At 37.0% G+C, this 18,125-nt stretch overlaps 1 protein-coding gene across 1 annotated transcript in view; it reads left to right on the forward strand.

Moving 5' to 3' along the window:
• PRPSAP1 (phosphoribosyl pyrophosphate synthetase associated protein 1) overlaps window positions 1-17,906 on the forward strand; it is a 31,954-nt gene extending 14,048 nt beyond the window's left edge. The window contains exons 4-10 of the mRNA XM_027872894.1: window positions 4,333-4,505; window positions 5,598-5,713; window positions 6,219-6,274; window positions 6,863-7,008; window positions 13,651-13,721; window positions 14,883-15,029; window positions 15,991-17,906. Of these exons, the coding sequence (XP_027728695.1) occupies window positions 4,333-4,505; window positions 5,598-5,713; window positions 6,219-6,274; window positions 6,863-7,008; window positions 13,651-13,721; window positions 14,883-15,029; window positions 15,991-16,149 (868 nt within the window). The 3' untranslated portion in view covers window positions 16,150-17,906. The remainder of the gene's footprint in view (window positions 1-4,332; window positions 4,506-5,597; window positions 5,714-6,218; window positions 6,275-6,862; window positions 7,009-13,650; window positions 13,722-14,882; window positions 15,030-15,990) is intronic.
• Window positions 17,907-18,125: the final 219 nt, after the last annotated feature.

Genomic DNA, 18,125 nt, shown 5'->3' on the forward strand with positions numbered 1-18,125 from the left:
ACACCTAAGAGCTTTGTTGATTATCAGAGACAAAATCCATCATCGTCATTCATGATGTGCTGTAATTTGTTTTCAGTATTTTAATGCCTTCTTTATTGTGCTATAATTTAACTGTATTGCATTATGTCACTGCTTAGAATTTTGTCTTTTATGACATTTTTGGTTTTAATCTTGATGGACCAAGTTGGTAGCATGAATTATATATTTACGTTTAACAATCATTTGCATGTATACTACATGTGAGGCACCGAATGGACTGCAGTACAGCCAGTAACTAGCAGTGTGACCTTGGGCAATTCATTTAACTCAATTTCTTTACCCATATGGGATTGTGGGCTTGATAATTTCATAGTCCCTTTTACCTCTGAAATTCTATGAAATTCATAAGGCCGCTCACTTTTATATACTAAATGGTCCCAAACTGCTACAATTTTTGAATTCTTAATCTGGGTTTTTGTTTGTGGTTTAGAGATGTCTTTTATCTTTACAGCACAGTTATTTCCCATTTTAGATTGAACCTTGTCTTATGAGAAAAAAAAGCAACATCTAAAACAGAAACTGTCTGACATCCCTCACCAACAGAATGTCAACTCTGAGTTGAGGGCAGGAGCTTTTTTACTTTTGTCTTTGTTTCTGCAAGTCTAGCACATAGGTGCTTGATAAATGTTTATTGATTGTTTCCTAATGTTGAATTGTCCTTGCACACTTGGTATGAACCCAACTTTGTTAATGCTGAATTGTTTGTTTTCTGGATATATTTCTCTAGTCTTGGAGGATTTTAATTTTTTTTGCGTCAGTGTTCATTAGTGAATTCTATAATTCTCTTTCTCTACTTTATTTCTCCTTGGTTTGAGTAACAAGATTATATTCGCTTCAGAAGAGTTTGGTAGAATGCCTTCTGTCTCTGAAAGTAGTTGAAAAAATTCTTTTGCCCATGGATTTTTTTTTCCTTCGGCAGTTCATTTATAGCTTGACACCCCCCACCCCACCCCCAGATTGAGCTATTTAAGGTCTCTCTTGATTTTTTTAGTTTGAGTTTTTAAACTTTTATAGATACTCATCCTTTTCCTTTGATTTGTATTTTGCTGGTACATAATTATTTTATTTTTATTATTTATTTATAAATTATTATAAATATAAATAAAATATTTTGTTATTAATTATTTCTGATCATTCTTTTTTATTTGCTGCTCGAGGCTTGTATCTATTATACTTTTGTTTCCTATCTTAATGGATGCTGTGACTGTGCTGCCTCTGGTAGAACATAATCTTTCTATAAGTCTTCTAATTGTTGCTTCTGACACCCCTGAGCCTGGGAAATTGAGAAAAATAACATTTAGAATTTATGTGACAATGTAAGATTTACAAAAAATTGGTATCACTTGTGAAGTAGTGTAAATAGTATAATCCTCATTATACGAAGTAGAAAATAATAATAGCTAACATTCTTATAGCACTTTTAGATTTACAAGATGCTTTTACATCTATTGTCTCAGACTCAGTTTGGCAGCTATTTTGTATTTATGATTTTCATAGTTTTTTGTTTGTTTGTTTGTTTTGCATATATTTGTGTATGTACCTGTCTTTAGAATATAAGTTCTGTTTGGGGGCAGCTAGGTGGCACAGTAGATAGAGCTCTGGCCTTGAAGTCAAGAGGAGCCGAGTTCAAATCCAGTGTCAGACACTTGACACTAGCTGTGTGACCCTGGGTTTAACCTCGATTTGCCTCACCAAAAAGCAAAAAAAAGAGAGAATATGAGTTCCTTTCTAGTAGGGATTGTTTCATTCTTTGTATTTTTAACTCCAGTGCCTATGTTTTCCCTTCCTCCTTTGTTCATACTATTCCCTTAAAAATGTTTTCTTTACCTCTCTGTCTCATGAATTCATGAGATAAAGCCCAACACAAGACCTTCTCTGATCTTTTCCCTTTGGTAACAACCCCTCTCCTCTTGAGCTTCACATAGCACTTTGTTTTATACCTCTCTAAGGCATTTTCTTGTTGTTAAGTCACTTCAGTTGTGTCTGACTCTTCATAACCCCATTTGGGGTTTTCTTGGCAAAGATACTAGAGTGGTTTGCCATTTCCTTTTCCAACTCCTTTTACAGATGAGGAAACTGAGGCAAAAGGGATTATAAGTGACTTGCCCAGGGTTACACAGTGTCTGAGGCTGGATTTGAACTCAGGTCTTCCTGACTCTGGTGGGCCACCTAGCTGTGCACTTACAAATTAGTACCCCTAATGCACTTTCCATGTAATATTGTGTGTGTTTGGTTCTTATCCCTCTCCTGTTACTTATGTAAATTCCGTGAGTGCAAGGACTCATCTAAACTTAGATCTTCTCCAGCATCTTCTCCAGTAATCTACATGCAAGAAGAACAGATGATAAATATTTGTTGATTTTGAGTTCTGTGGAGAGGGAGAGTCTCATGTCAACTAAAAAGATAAGGTAGTGTCTGAAGGAAAAGGCAAAAATACATTACCGGTGGAGAAAGGAATATGCTAAAAGGTCCCCATTGTGTTTCTCCCCTTTGAACATGGAACCAATTACAGTTGTGGTCAGCTCATGCAGAGAGTAGCAATCCAGAATCATTGTTAACAGGATATAAATTTCTTTGTTATCTTTGGTCTTTTTTTCCTTTTGAGAACAGATCAAAATGTATGTGAAGTGGTAACAGCAGATTTGAGAACTTTCTCATTCAGGACTACAGTATAATTGGGTTTGGTTTCCCCCTGGTGGACGCTCTGGTGGTGGCAACTAAATAGTAATATTATGTGGCTTGGAGAATGACTAAACAAATTGTGGTATGTGAATGGAATACATTCATATGTAGGGAATACAGTGTAAGAGGTAGCTATTGGCATTCAGAGAAACACAGGAAAAACTGTATGAGCTGATAGAGAATGAAGCATGGTAAACCAGAAGAATAATGCATACAGCAACTCACTGGTATAGATGAAAGCATTATTTTACGGCAACTGAATTCTGGTTCATTTCAGTGTTCAGTCTTAGTTCTGAAGAACAAATGATAAATCAAATCTCCCTCTCAGTAAAGAGGTGGGGGACTATGGGCACAGAGTATTGTATGTGCTGTCTGTCTGGCTTGGTCTCTGTTTCATCTGGTTTAGTGGTTTTTGTTTGTTTTTGTTAAAGGTTGGAGTGTGTATCAAATGAAAGCTGTATAAGAAAAAAATAAGTAGATAAGCAGATTTTCCCTTGGATACAGAAGAAAAATGAGATGCTAGTATAGAAGTGTTATTCATAGTGGGAGCTGTGGCTTGACCCCAGGGTATGTGTGATCATCCAGTTGGAGGTTGACTATTCCCCTGTTACTTTGATAACCAAACATAGCTCTTATCTCTAACATAACCATATCTACCCTTATCCCCAATACTGCCCCACTCTGTACCCACTTCTTAGCTGAATATGTGCAGGTATTATTGGAAAAAATTCATATGTCCCCCCATATTATAATCTTTGTGGTTACAGAGGGTGGATTCTGTACTTGAGGACAGTGACCATTGGGTGAAGGCCCTGCTATCTTTTCATTTGAGGTAGGACAGGATGAATCATGGATTATGGTCTGAATCACAAATGTCATTACATTCCCCAAACCCCCCCCCAAAAAAAAAACCCACTTTCAGGCTTCCATGTTAGGGTTGAGGGTACTACCATCCTTCTAGTCGCCCTGGTTCTCACAACCTTGTTTCTGACTCCTTACTTTCTCTTATTCCAAAAACCATATATCCACTCAGTTTCCAGATCTTTGTTCTACCTTCACATTTCTTACATCCTACCACCTCTCTCTTTTCTTATAGCAGCTCAAACTTTTACCATCTGAGGGTTAGAAATAAAAAAAATAAAGCTTATCCCTTAGAAAGAAGAGATCTTTGAGCTCAACTGTGATAGTAGTTTCCTTTTTCTTTTTGGTGATTATTTTTTGTTCTTGGTAAAGATAGTTCAGGTGCTGTCCAAGATCTGAGGATTGTACAAGCAGGTGGCTGTTGGTGTCTTGCAGAGAATCCAGTGACTAGTGGTTGGAGTCTGAAATGATACCCATAGTTAGAAATATGCTAGCAGTCCTAAAAAACTAAGCATAGGGTTCAAGTGCCAAAGGTTGGTGGCCGTGTTGTAAAGTTAAATATTCAGAAATACTTAGCATGAACTGCTAAGTAGGTGGGGCTGGTGAATCTTCCCTAGAGCCCACATGAACAGATGAAGAATTATCGTGTAATAGCTTAGCATCTGGATGTTCTGATTGGTCAGGAATTTGAATGTTTTGCAGGATTAGAAAAATGAAAAGAATCCTAATGGTCAGATTTTAATGTTTTAGAGATGTGAACACGGCTGTTATGGAGTTACTGATCATGGCCTATGCGCTGAAGACTGCCTGTGCCAGAAATATTATTGGAGTCATCCCTTACTTTCCCTACAGCAAACAAAGCAAAATGAGAAAGAGAGGTTCCATTGTGTGCAAGCTCCTAGCTTCCATGTTAGCCAAAGCAGGTAAGTACTATTGAAAATAGAAGAATTTTATATTCCTTCACTTTGGCACTCCCATTATTGAAGGTGGATCAGAGCCAAGTATTCAGATGTGAGACCTTCCTCATTACCCTTCCCCCTCCTGTGTGTGTGTGTGTAGATATGTATATATATGTGTATGAATAAATAAAGGAATGAATAGATAAAGAGAGTAAAAGAAAGTGAGCTTTGCTGGTCATTTGCATAGGATCAGTCCTTTGCTTGGCTTCTGTAGAATTTATATAGGGCTCTAGTGGTAATTTTGGCACAGACTCTTCTTTTTTCTCTCCACCAACATGTTTCTCGTGAATTTTAGTCTTTCGATATTAGTCTTGTCATTCTACTAGTCTTTTTACATTTTGGCCTGCTTCATATATTTGCATTTCTTAGTTTGCTAATTCTGTTCCTGTCTAAATTGTTTTTCTTTCTTTTAATAGTTAATAACTGAACTGTAAAAAAAGCAAATGAATCTCTTTTGTTCCATATGTTCCGTATTTCTGGTATTTCTGATTCTTTTACCACGGTAGCTTATTTTCCCAGCATTATTTTGCTTTCATGCTTATCAGTCATCTTTTCTTCTACATCAGGCAGAAATAATAGAATTTATGGTTAAACCTATAAATCACTTTGTTTTTGATGTTTTCATTCTGCTATTTTATTTTCCCAGTTTGCTATTCATTCCAGCACTGCTTCACATTCTTTCTAATTATCTTTTAGTCAAACTGTTGTCATCTACATCTCTTAGTGTTTCTGTATATATTGACTCATTATTTAAATTTCTTTTATCTTCTCTGTTCTTTGCTGAGTTTTCAGGAACAAGTTCAAACAAACCCTAAGTAGGATCAAACTTATTTTGCTTCTCAGTTCGGCCTGGTGCATCCTTTGTCAGTAATTCTCATTGAGGTGTGATGTTTAAAGGACCTGTGTGTAACTGACTTGTTGAAGCCACCTTTGTTGAGCTGCCAGCATCACTCGCCACTCTTTCTCTCAGGGATCCTTAGTTAGACCACAGGATGTTGTCCAGTGTATCACTATTTGTAGGTGAGAACATTTTAATTTTTTGTTTTAAAATTTCAGGTTTAACACACATAATAACTATGGATCTTCATCAAAAGGAAATACAAGGCTTTTTCAGCTTTCCTGTGGACAACCTTAGAGCATCACCTTTCCTACTTCAGTATATCCAAGAAGAAGTGAGAAAACTCTCCTCTTATGCCACCTAGCAAAAACATAGTAGTCCTCTTTAAAATATTATGTTACTTTGCTCTTTTTCTGATGTAGGAGTTGAGCATCTAAAAGGCAGAACAGATAATGTTTCTAGCAGAGGTCTCTTCTAATTATTTGAGTAAGGCATAGCCTCCCCATCAACAAGCCATGTGTATAGCATCATGTTATTTATAAGACAAAAAGAATTGCCTTTTCATTCCCTTTGGTGATCTGTTTACTCTTTCCTTGAAGATTCAGAATTTAATTATTTTTATCTCAAGTGATATAACTGTAGGGTTGTTTTTTTTTTGTTTGTTTTTTGGGTTTTTTTTTGCTGATTTTAAATGGCCAATATGTTTTAAACGTTCTTTAGTTGTTCCAGTATGTTGCTCTGTTTTGTATCATGTGATTTTTACATCTGATTTTTTATCAAATTCTGTGACTAGTAATATCCAATGACATTTTTATGATTCTTTTTCCTTTTCAATTTAGATCCCAAATTACAGAAATGCAGTCATTGTAGCCAAGTCTCCTGATGCTGCAAAAAGGTAAATAAGCCAGAAATGTATGAGGTATCTCTGTTGCTCCTTTTATCAGGATCTAACTTTAATAGAACTCTAGTCAGTCAGGTTTTGTTGATGTAAGTAGGCTTTTTTCAAATTGACACCTGCTGTTTTCACCATTTAAATCATTATTATTTATATCATTATTTATATTTTGAGAGCATTAAGTTCTTCAAAATTCTGAGGGAAAGGAAAGCAGCTGAAACAATAAGCATCTTTCTAACTTTTAAGGACGCTTCTGATTGCGCACCTCTTTCCCATGGGGGAGGGTGGGGTGGTTATTGTGTCATAATATTGAACAAAGGACAACATTAAAATGAGTTTAAGCAGAGCTTACTGAATCCAAAACACTGATGTTAATATGGTTTTTTTATGTAGTACCAAAAGACCCCACCATCTTCATAAGATATATAATCAAATTGAGGGCCAGGCCATAGTTTTTTGTAAGTATTGAGTATGTTGGTACTTAATGTGGTGTTAAAATTCATTGGAATGTTTTTCTTGATGACAAGTAAATATTGATGAAATGATTCTAGGGTTCTTCTTCATGAATATTCTTGGGTTTTCTCCTAGGGCCCAATCATATGCTGAGAGACTTCGCCTGGGTTTAGCTGTAATACATGGAGAAGCTCAGTGTACAGAGCTCGACATGGATGATGGACGTCATTCTCCTCCAATGGTCAAAAATGCCACTGTCCACCCTGGTCTTGAGTTGCCTTGTAAGATTATCTTTGTTTTTACGTCTTTTGAAAGGCAGTATTTATGTAAAGGGCTCTGAACCAAGACATCAGGAGACTTGAGTTGTTACTTTCCCGTGCTGGGCCTCAGTTCCCTCTTCAGTAATTTGAGAGAGTTATGATCTCTGTGGTCCTTTCCAGTTGTGTGGTTTTATCACCATGAATAGTGGGAAACAGTAAACCTTTTGTTAACATAAATACAGCCTCAGTTTTACCACCATTTAATATACATTTGAAAGAGGCATGACAAATGAGCCACTATAGACAGCATTTAGCACTTTAAGGACAAGATATTCAAAACTTTAAAATGAAATAATATAAGGAAAGATTAGAACTCTTTTAAGTTTTTTATTTTAGTAAAATGGGCAGTTTTTAAAAGAAGGGGAATAATGTATTAAATGAAAACTAAGCCTAGTGACGAGGTGACTTTTTCCTACTCATATTTTAGTCTCTGGAAAGTGGAGAAGAGGCATAGCCTGTTGCATGGTGTCCAGCATCAGCTAGCAAGTAATGCCTTTATGTTTTCGTAGCAGGGTCCTAATTACTGAGACTAAGCAAAACCATTGGGGTGGTCATCATTCAAGTTGACACTATTCAAAATTATAAAAGGATTAGAGTGGTTATAGAAAGCAAAATTTTAAAAAATTACTCAGTATTGTACCAAAGGAGGTCTACATTAAATTGTTTGAAATATTTAGCAACATAGATCGAACTGTCTTCTCTTTAAATCTTTGTACGCTGGTAGGTGCAGAGAACTTTATCCACATCTTGGTAATTTGTTCTCATGTTCTCACAAGACAGCCAGGTATAATTGGATGATCCTAGAGCATTACCTAAAATCATGAATGCTTTTCACCAGTAAAGAACTGGAAGCAACCAATGCTTACAGCCTCTAAAAGTGCATGGATTTCCAGACCCATAAGTATTCGTTTTAATTTAAAATCCCCTTCAACATTACTTGCTAATAAAAGTGTTGGGAGATCCTTAGTCACTTTAAATCTAGGTTGAACTTTTTCTTTCTTAGAAATGTAAGTTTTGGAAGGCACCCTTTCCCAAAATAAGCCTGTTTCATTCACATTAAAATGTGTTGATCAGTGTGTCCACCTTCATTTATTTTCTTCAAAATGTCAGAGTGTTTTGTGGCTGTGTCCTCACCTGCATTGGCTGCCTCTCTAGTAATTTTAGCATTATTCAACCCAATGGAAATTTACAAAATCAATTTTTAAATCATTTGAACCAACCATAACTTAATAGTAAAAGTTTCTTCACCATGCACTTCATTTCCATTTTCTTTCACTTGAAGATTTGTCTGAAGGATTACACTGCTAAGAGGAATGCTTTTTTTTATTGCAATTATATTGCAATTATAGCTGAAAGACTCTGTTTTGTCCTTAGAATACTTGTAGTCCTTGTAGTTGTTTGCAGACCACAAAAAAGCTGGTGCATTTTTGCCCTTTTATTTCTCCTTTATGTTTTATAATATTCCATGCTATAGATTTGGGCATTTTGACATCTTGTCCTATTTTAAAGTTATTGTGGCCACATTCATGCCATTCATTTAAGTCAGATTTTTGTTCTAATGTAATATATATCCATTTGATGTGTGCTTCTCTTTTTTGTAAATATGATCCACTGCAGCATATTACATCTACACAAGACTGTAGGCAGCGCAAGTATAACAGATACTATGTTGAAACAAGCAAAGTTATCTCTTCAGAGGCTCTTTACTGTTTTTGTTTTTGTTTTTCATTCCATGTTGCTCCTGTTCTTTTAGGCTTTGCACGCTACGGACAGTTTTACTTTACCTAAGTGGACTGTTCTGAAACACCTCTGTTTAGGAAGGGAGCCACACAGCAAGGGGGGTGGGCTGCACAAGATTCAAGGACAGTTTAAGCACACATAGAAGAGCTGGACAGGCAGGTGGGTGGAAGAGAGCAAAGGTCTCTTAGGAAGACACCCCAGTGCAGATCTAACAACAGTTATCTCTCTGCTCTTCTGCTTTCACTTGAAGGGATTTTTTTGGGGGGGGTGTTGGGTTTTTGGGGAGGGGGGTGGGAGACTGCAAAGCATCGAGCAGAAGGGTTCAAGAGCAGACAGAACACACAGTACTGTACAGTCAAGTTACCATAGGTGTTTTGTTTTTTTAAATGAAGATTTCTTTCACAATTTTCTATGTGAAGTCAGATTTGCCTAATGCAATTTTGTGTAAATCGAGAACTGTCTGTATATAGACTTTTTAGTTAAGTCTGCTTAAGATAGTTTAGTAATCAGGAAAAACGGGAACATAAGGAATACCCACCATTCTGATATTTTTGCCATGTAAACATTGCTTTGTCTCAACCTAGGAGAAACCTTTCATGAAGCAAAGTTCATAGTGGTGATGGTAATAACTTTTCTCCTCCTTAACGTGACATGATTTATTACCATGGTCATTACACATGATGGAATTCTGTTTTGACTGGGTTATTCAGGTACCAGCTTTCCAGAGCATAGCATAGCTTAAAGATGATATTTCTTTACACATTTGCACAAGTTGAAAAGTTCCAAAAAGCTTTGCAGCATGTGGAATTGTTTTCCAAAAATTAAGTATGCTTCAGTACAGTTACTTCGGGTGTTTCAATGAGATGAGTACACGCTTAAGTAACCAATGTGTTTATTATGATACTGCACTCCCTGCAAGAAGGCAGTTTCAAATAGCGTATGTAAATTTAGTAAAATGTTCTTGCCATGCAGTAGTTTTATCATTTCTTTCTACATGGGTAGACCTACATGAGACATCACTGTAGAAGAACACTTTATTTGGATTTAGAACCTGCATTCAGATTCTGAGAGCCTTATTTTAAACCTCATTTCATATATTTTTGTGTTATTGAAATATTAAACACTATTGAGTCTGAGTCAGAATTATCACATATGGAAAGATAGTTCAGGTGATAACTTTTCTCTTTCTCCTATATTCCCAGCCTTAACAAATCTGCATCAGTAATGTGATCAGCCATTAATTTGGCTCTAGAGAGGCTTTTGATTCAGTGTTAAATAAATTTATCTGAATCTTTCTCTCTTCCCCCTCCCTCTCCTTCTCTCCCTCTTGGGTTCTTATCATTGGATTTAAGAGATTCTTCTTTTGCTTTTTGAAGTTATAAACCTACTGTGGTCTTTTATTCTCTTAAAGAGTTAGTTGCCCCAAACTATGCTATAGTAAAAGGCTTCCAATCTTTCTGTTACGTGATGTATATAGTCACTGGAAAAGAAAGACTAATGTTCCTGTCTTTCAGATTGTTATGGCAGGCTGTTCTCATCCTAAAAAGAAGAGTTGTTCCAAAATCTGCTTCTCAGATATTGTCATGCCCACTTGCCACATTGACTCACAGTTTTGAATGCAGCACATGTTTGGTACAAAATTAAGTTGGAATGTTGTACTTTATAGCAGTCTTAACAGTGCAACCACTACTTACTTGTGTGTAAAGATAGTTCCCATCAGAGAGAGAGAGAATAAGGAATGTAAGCATTTCACCATTAATATGGATCTGTCTCAAATATGGCAGTCATTGATTGGAAAGGCGCTGCTTAAACTTAGAACATTGCTTTATTCAGAAAAGTTGCTATTCTAGTCACAAGTCCTGCCAAAAGAATGAATTTTTAGGTAATGGTGTGTTCATGTTCATAGAAATAATGTCACCTCCACTTATCCCAGTTGCTTTACTTTTTTACCTTGACGGTCTTTAAAAGTTTTGTATTGAACAATGACTAGAGGTCATTTCTAATTTGAAAAAAAAAAAAACTAAACCTTTTGTGGACTGGTCTAGTTCATTATATACTTATACAGTGGTAAATTTGAGTTGACAGAAGGGGATGATATTGGGGCCCATGTTTTCTGGCTTCATTTTTATTCTGCCTTCTTTGTCTGATGCTGTGGCTTGTTTTGGGTTAAGTTCTAACTGGGGGTCTGTTCTTGACTTGTCCGTGTTTTCTCTCTTATTTAACATCAGACTTTTGTTGGGTATAGTTTTCTGTTGAACTATAAATGCACCAAGTTGATGGGTGAGGAATGAAAAAACTTTTTCCTCTTCATCTTCTAGTACGTAGTAGGGCTGGTATTTCAATCAAGTCCAATCTAATGCAACAAGCATTTGGCTCTAGTGAAGGAGCTGTGATGGGATTGTTGGAGTTCTTGATCCTCTGGGTAACTAAGGACCCAGCTGTGACTCACATTTTACTGGAGGCTGGCTTACAAGTGCTACCTTAAGCTTCAAAAATTAGCTTTGTTCTTTAAAACGGCGTGTTCTTCTTAATGAAATGGCAGAATAGAAGAAAGCTTTAAAAGAAGAGCTGCTGGTCGTTTAGTATTTTTTTGTTCATGGCATTTCTTTAATCCTTTAAAACCACATCATTTAAAAAAAACTTATCTATTTTAGTTATTAGGGAGAATTGTTTTTTAATGTGAAATGCTATTGGTTCCTTCCATTCTTTATTTTTGGTTATGTTGATGCTTTTTTATATATAACACTTATTCCACCCTCTTCTAAAGTTTATTTTCAGTTGTTTTTAAAATTGTCTTAACCAATTTTGTCTGTTGTTTCTTTAAAACACAGATAAATTCAGCTTCTTGGGAGGAAGCTATTTGGTCAGACTTTCTTTATTTTGCTTCCCACCCTATTATTGAATTTCAAAAACTGTATGTTGGAGGGGAGGAGAAAAGATTATTTTTTAGTAGAAAACTGACCACGAAGTTGACATGTTTTCTGTATCACAGTGGAACAGAGTTTTACTTCTGCTGGTATTTGATGTGGTTATGGGTAGATACTGGCTTGCAATTTCTTTTTTTGCAGAGGAAAAAAATGATCAAGAAAAGGGATCACATCCCTTTAAGAAGCGGGTAGGTCAACATAACTACCCTGTGTGGTTTATCTTAAACACAGAATTAAAGGAAAGACAGTTTAACTGCTTCCATTGATAGTTTTTCCCTTTTGAAAATGTACAGGAGCTTTGGGGCTTCTTGTCCTCTAGAATACAGGAAATAAAATTAATATTGGTATTTTTTTTTCTTGAATCAGGAGTTACGAAGTATCTTAAATTCATCAATAAAATAGTTTCTTTTTGGCTCATTTACAGTCTGAGTTCAACAGACTTCTGTTCACTGAGCTGTAGAGTAAAATGGGCTTGGATTCAACTATTAAAATCTCTTTGGTAGTAAGAGTGGAACCCGTAAAGTTCAGTGGCTTGTGAAAATGGTCAAAATATTTAACTTTGAAATCAAAGGATTTTTCTATCTTAATCTTTATTTTATGCAAGGTCAGAGTTTATTCTAAATTTCTACTCTTAGTTTCTATTCTAGATATTGTTAGACTCAGTGGAACTGATTCTTTCTTGGGGAAAACGTCAAATTCTGTTACTTGGCCCTTAGGAGAATTTTTTTTTTTTAAAGGATTCTAGTGTAGTTCTTGTGGAGTATGGCTGTGTGATTTGGAATGTGGTCATTGCCTCACAGATGCAATTAGGGACAACCACACCAATCCTTCTGGCTTGACTCATTAATTGTCTGGCTTTGGGTTCTAAGGCAGTTTGTATATATGGGAATATTCTCAGTAAATTCCCAAGTTTTCAGAAATTCTTATTTTCTCTAATGAGCTCAACCTCCACCCAGGAATAAAACCTAGAATAGTGGTGGGGAACTACCACCTTCGACTGAATCGGGGCCACCCTTGAGGACCTCAAGGCTGTAGGTTCCCCGACCCCGAAGAAGATGGGGTACAGTTTTTTCTTTCTCAGTCTCAGGCTATGAGTTTACAGACTTATTTAGAACCAGTGCTAATGTCTATGTGATTTATTATTGAGGGAGGCAAGGTAGCATAATAGATAGCTGGACTCACCTAGGTTCAAGTACTACCTCTGATACATGGCAAGTCACTTTATCTCCCAGTGCTCCCAACAGCTCTCAAATGGGAGTTGCAGAGAAGATACTCATCTGTCCTGCTAGGGGAAGTTCCTCACCAGGAGCTCCCTATATTACATGCATGAACATGGGGCCTTTAAAAATAATTTATGAACTCCATCAGGTAACTTAGAGATTCAAACCAGGTACAGAAGGCCACAGTGGGACTTGGAGCTTTCTCTCCTCTACTCTCCTCCCAGCTGGTCTGAGGCAGGGCTTGAGGGGGGAGGAGGGGTTTTAAGAGATTTAAACTCTAGGAAAAAGAATATTGATTGTTCTTCAGTCAGACAGTCCAGGTCAGCCTGGTCTCCGTTCCATCTGCTCCTGTTGTCTTGCCTCTTGCTCTTTGGTCCACATTCGTAATCCATTTGTGTTTTGATCCAAGCTTCTCTGCCTCCTATGTGCAGCACCACAAAATTTCGGCAGAACAACCTGAGCTCTCATGAAAGGTGTAGACAGGATTGTTTTTCATCCTGAGAAGTCTTCCAGAGCCTCTGATCCTAGGGAGGTCCTTCTAAGTTTTTCTGGCTTTTGACAACTTGGGGCCACACTGGGTTTGATGATGGGGAAGCTTTGAGAATCTTACTATTCAGTGGCAAAATCATTTTATGAAGTGAATAAAATATATGTGTATGTATGCATATTCCTCTTCTGATGTATAAAGGCTAACAAAATTTTTGTTTTTTTCCTAGTGATGATGGCCAAAGAAAAACCACCAATCACTGTAGTTGGAGATGTTGGAGGGAGGATTGCCATCATAGTGGTATGGTATCCTCCTTATTCACCGCAAAAAACTTAAACACTTGAACTTTAAAATGTAATTTCTGCAGGATGACATTGCTCCAGTGCACACACGAATGCAGGCACATGTATCATTAGGGTTTATGCTTTTGATCTTTTTCATGTCATAGTGAGAGGTGTGTGTGTGTGTGTGTCTTGTGTCTGTGGTGAGGCAGTCAGGGTTAAGTGATTTTCCCCAGGGTCACATAGCTAGTATCAAGTGTCTGAAGCTGGATTTGAACTCAAGTCCCTGACTTCAGGGCTTGTGCTCTATCTGCTGCACCACCTAGCTACCCCGGATTGACGTATTTGAATTAATGCCTCCATTCTTTCATCTCATACCTCTAATGACCAGTAGAACAATTTCTGAGATAATTGTCAGGGCCAGACTATGAACTGTACTCATGAAGTGAGACAAAAATAATATGACATATTCAAACCCATGGTTTGTCACTGCTCTTAACTATCTGAATTAAGTGGCCAAAGATACTAGCAGCGTGGTACTTAATAACAGATGTTAGTTTTATCACAAAGGTAAGCAAGCCAGTGTCCTCCTGAGTTCAGATTCCTCTTAGCCTTTGGATGGTGTGTTTATTTCACTTGTGCATTCACCCACAGCTCTACTTAGAATTTCTTAGCTGGAGCACAAAGTCTTATTTCCTTATTGAGGATTTCTTCTGGTATCTTTCCAATGAACTTGCTTTATAAAGAGCTTGAATGAGAGATTCATAGTTGCAGGTATTTATATATACTAAAATCCCACTGCTGCTTGGGCTGGTACCACATACCAATATTGCCATTGTTACTATTCCTACATGTTCATCCTTGGGGTTGTCTTTAGTTGGAGTAGCCAGAATAATTGTAAATTGAGTCTTAGTGTTCTTATTTGCAAAGGGAAGGAATTGGACTGGATTTTTAAAGAGCCTTTTCAACTGTAATCCAGTTGAACATTGCAAATGGTTAGGTCTGAAATGCCCAGCAGATAAAAAATTTAAAAAAAAAAACAACAAAAAAACATTTTATTTCCTAAAAAAAAAGGAAAGGTTAAATTTTTAGTCTTTTAATTCTGTGTTTAAGGTAAACCATAGGAATAGGTTAAGACAGTGGGCAACAGCTCTCTGATTCTGTTCTGTTCTCCCCCCAGGATGACATCATTGATGATGTGGAAAGTTTTGTAGCTGCTGCTGAGATACTCAAAGAGCGAGGTGCCTACAAGATTTATGTCATGGCCACTCATGGCATCTTGTCTGCAGATGCTCCCCGCCTAATTGAGGAATCATCCATTGATGAAGTATGTCTGTTCTTAAAGAGAAGGGGCACCTTTCTTTTCTTCTGAGCTGGCTCGAGTCACTGCTCATTGCTATTCTTTCTGTGAACAGCAAAAGTTGTTTACCAACTCGACTCAGAAGCATATAGAATTAGAGAATACTAGAGCTAGAAAAAAGTTACAGGTTCATCCTCTTGATTTGACAGGCAGGGAAACTGGATCCCACAGAAGTGAAGGGATTTGCCTAAGATCACAAAGTTGGACAGGTCCGGGACTAGAATCCAGGTCTTAAGGCCTGGAGTCTAATGTTGCCTGTTTATAAGATGATTATGTAGATATATTTATATAGTGTTGTACAATGCAAAATGTTTCATTCACAGGAATCCTGCAGGTTGATAGTGCAATTGTGAATTTTTTGCATTTTGAAGATGAGGGAAACTGAGGGGTGAGGAGGTAAAACAGTTTGCCCAAGGTCAAACAGTAAGAGATTCACACCCAGGTCTTAATGATCCTTTCTAGGACACTAAACAGGTGGCTTTTTCTTACAAACAGGGCAGGAAACACCAGCACAAAACAGAACCTTATCCTTTTGGCTTTATACATGTAAGAACCCACCAGGTGTTTACTTATACATTGTTGGGAAGGTGATTTTCCCAATTCAAGTTCTGCAGGGTAAATCAAAAACTTTATCTAGCAGAATGTTTAATTAGGCAGTTCATCCATCAGCAATCCAGTGCTCAGACTCAACAATTTACAGTTATTTAGAAATGGCTTAAATGCATGAGAAACAGCAGAATACCCTTTGAATCTGATGTCTTCTCCTTCTCCAACTTTTTTTTTGTTTGTTTTTTTACTTGCCATACAGCTTAGTGTTCTCATTTCTGTTACAGGAACTAAAATTTTTTAAATGAAGTTTTTTTGAAGGGGACTGTGTGATTCCGAAATCTGATAACACTGTTTCTTTTCTGTTACCGTGTGACTATAGGTAGTGGTGACCAACACTGTTCCTCATGAAGTACAGAAGCTGCAGTGTCCCAAGATAAAGACTGTTGATATCAGCTTGATTCTTTCTGAAGCAATACGGAGAATCCACAATGGGGAATCCATGGCTTACCTATTTAGAAACATTACTGTAGATGACTAGAATCCAGACTTGCTTTTGTTCTGGGGCTTTTGAGGAAAAAAGGCAGGGCCATCAGTTATGTATATTAAGTTTTTTTGGGGGAGGAGAGTGCTGGAGGTTTCTTGGAGCGATGGTGGAGAAGCAAAAGAACATTAAATTGAGCAGTGTTTATACCAGAAACTTTCTTTTGCCATGTGGAGAAGCATTGTGATGGAGATGATTTAATGCTGAATAAGTGAGTAGGCTGAAGGATCTCCTACCAATCCATTTCTTTTTATAAAAGCTATTAAGGCCCTATGCTTAAAATGAATCCATTTCAAAGACTTAACTGAAACTGTTTCATAACCAAACTAATTGGTTTATTTCTTAGAAAATGGGTTCTTACGTTGAAATCGCTTCTACAAATAGAATACTTGCCTGTAGCAATTATGAATCAAGTTATCTCTTTCCTTAAGAAAGGAGTAAGTATTCTGTGTCATTTAAGAATGTGAGATTTCGTGGGGCTAAATACATTTAGAAAGTAGTACAGTAATATCAAGATTGGGCTGTCTAGCCTATGAATCTGGCCGCCTATAATATATGCAGGGTTTTTTCAAAATTGCAAATTAAATAACTCGATCTTTACCTAACCCCACTACATTGCAGAAGCATGTGCCTTGCCCCTTTCCCCCTTATATTTGCCCATCCCATCTAATGTCCTTTCCCATCCGACTACATGAATGAGGTGTGTGTGTGTATGATGAGTACTAGGAACTAAAATGATAAATTACTGCATTACAAATTACATGGCAATATGAGATTAAAATCTCTTTATTAGCTCACAATACTGGGTGCTGTGTGAATAGATTCCTGCTTTTGCCTATACTAACTAATCTCATCCCTTCCAATCAAGGGCCAATCATCTGTGGGATGTGAGTGTAGCCTTCCTCCTAAGCAATGAATGTCACTGACCTAGAACTCATTTCATTTCATTCGTTGTTTGAGGGTTAGGAAGCACAAATGGACTACTGTGCAGTTGCATTTCTTTGTCCCAGCATGAAGGTTTTCATCTTTCTTCAATAAGTTGCTAACTCTCCAGATAAAACTTTTTAGCCGGTTTAATTTTGTTCTTCTGGAGCTGCCTTTTACTACTGATCCTGATTGTCCTGGATAGGTAGAATTTTGGTTGGAAAGACCCTAAGGATTTAGGAAAAGCAATACAGTTTGGGTGGAGCCCTAGATGAAGTAGGCCTTTAGAGGTCAACTAGTTATGTAACACTGAGAACATTATCTCTCTGGACAGATCATGCCTCCACTAGTAAGACAGGAAGGTATGGCCTGGGATCATTTCAGTTTCTAGAGTCTAATCTGTTGGCCTCTACCACTTACAAATTTTTGCATTTGATTCTGATACTATGTTGTAAACATTCTGTATTGAAGTACAAAGTTCCTTTGTGGCCAAAATGTATTATTTCTCCACTTTTGTCAAAATTTGTTGTCTGGAAGGCTGGTTTCAGTAATTCTGGAGCAAAATAATCACACCATGGTTCTCCATGGATTGATTGAGCTGAATGAGCGAGTTTTGTGGTGCTTGCTGTCATGGGAATCTGCTAGGGTGTAGAGAAGTGTTTGTTTTTGTTTTTGAGTTTTTTTGAGTTAAATGAATAAATCTGCAGTGGAGCACCTGTTCGCTCAATTTCCATTGACCTTTCAATTCCAGTCTATCAAAAGTTAGCTGAGTTAACATTCCATTTTTTATAATCACTACCCCCATTTTAATAAAGTCAGTAGCTTAAGAACAACTCATCTGTGCCATGTTGAATAAAAAGAACTAATCTTTGAGTTCACATGTTCAGACTCACCAAAGTAGTGCAAAGTTCCTTTAAGTAATGAGTTCCAGCTGCATTTTAAGTAGATTGAATTGTTTTCTTTCTGCAACAGTTTAGTGATATATAGTATAAAACTGGATTTAGAGTTTTAAAAAACCCAAAAAAACTCAGGTTCTAATCCCACCTACC

This window comes from Vombatus ursinus, unplaced genomic scaffold (genome assembly GCF_900497805.2).
Source record: "Vombatus ursinus unplaced genomic scaffold, bare-nosed wombat genome assembly UNPS02014801.1, whole genome shotgun sequence".
NCBI lineage: Eukaryota > Metazoa > Chordata > Mammalia > Diprotodontia > Vombatidae > Vombatus > Vombatus ursinus.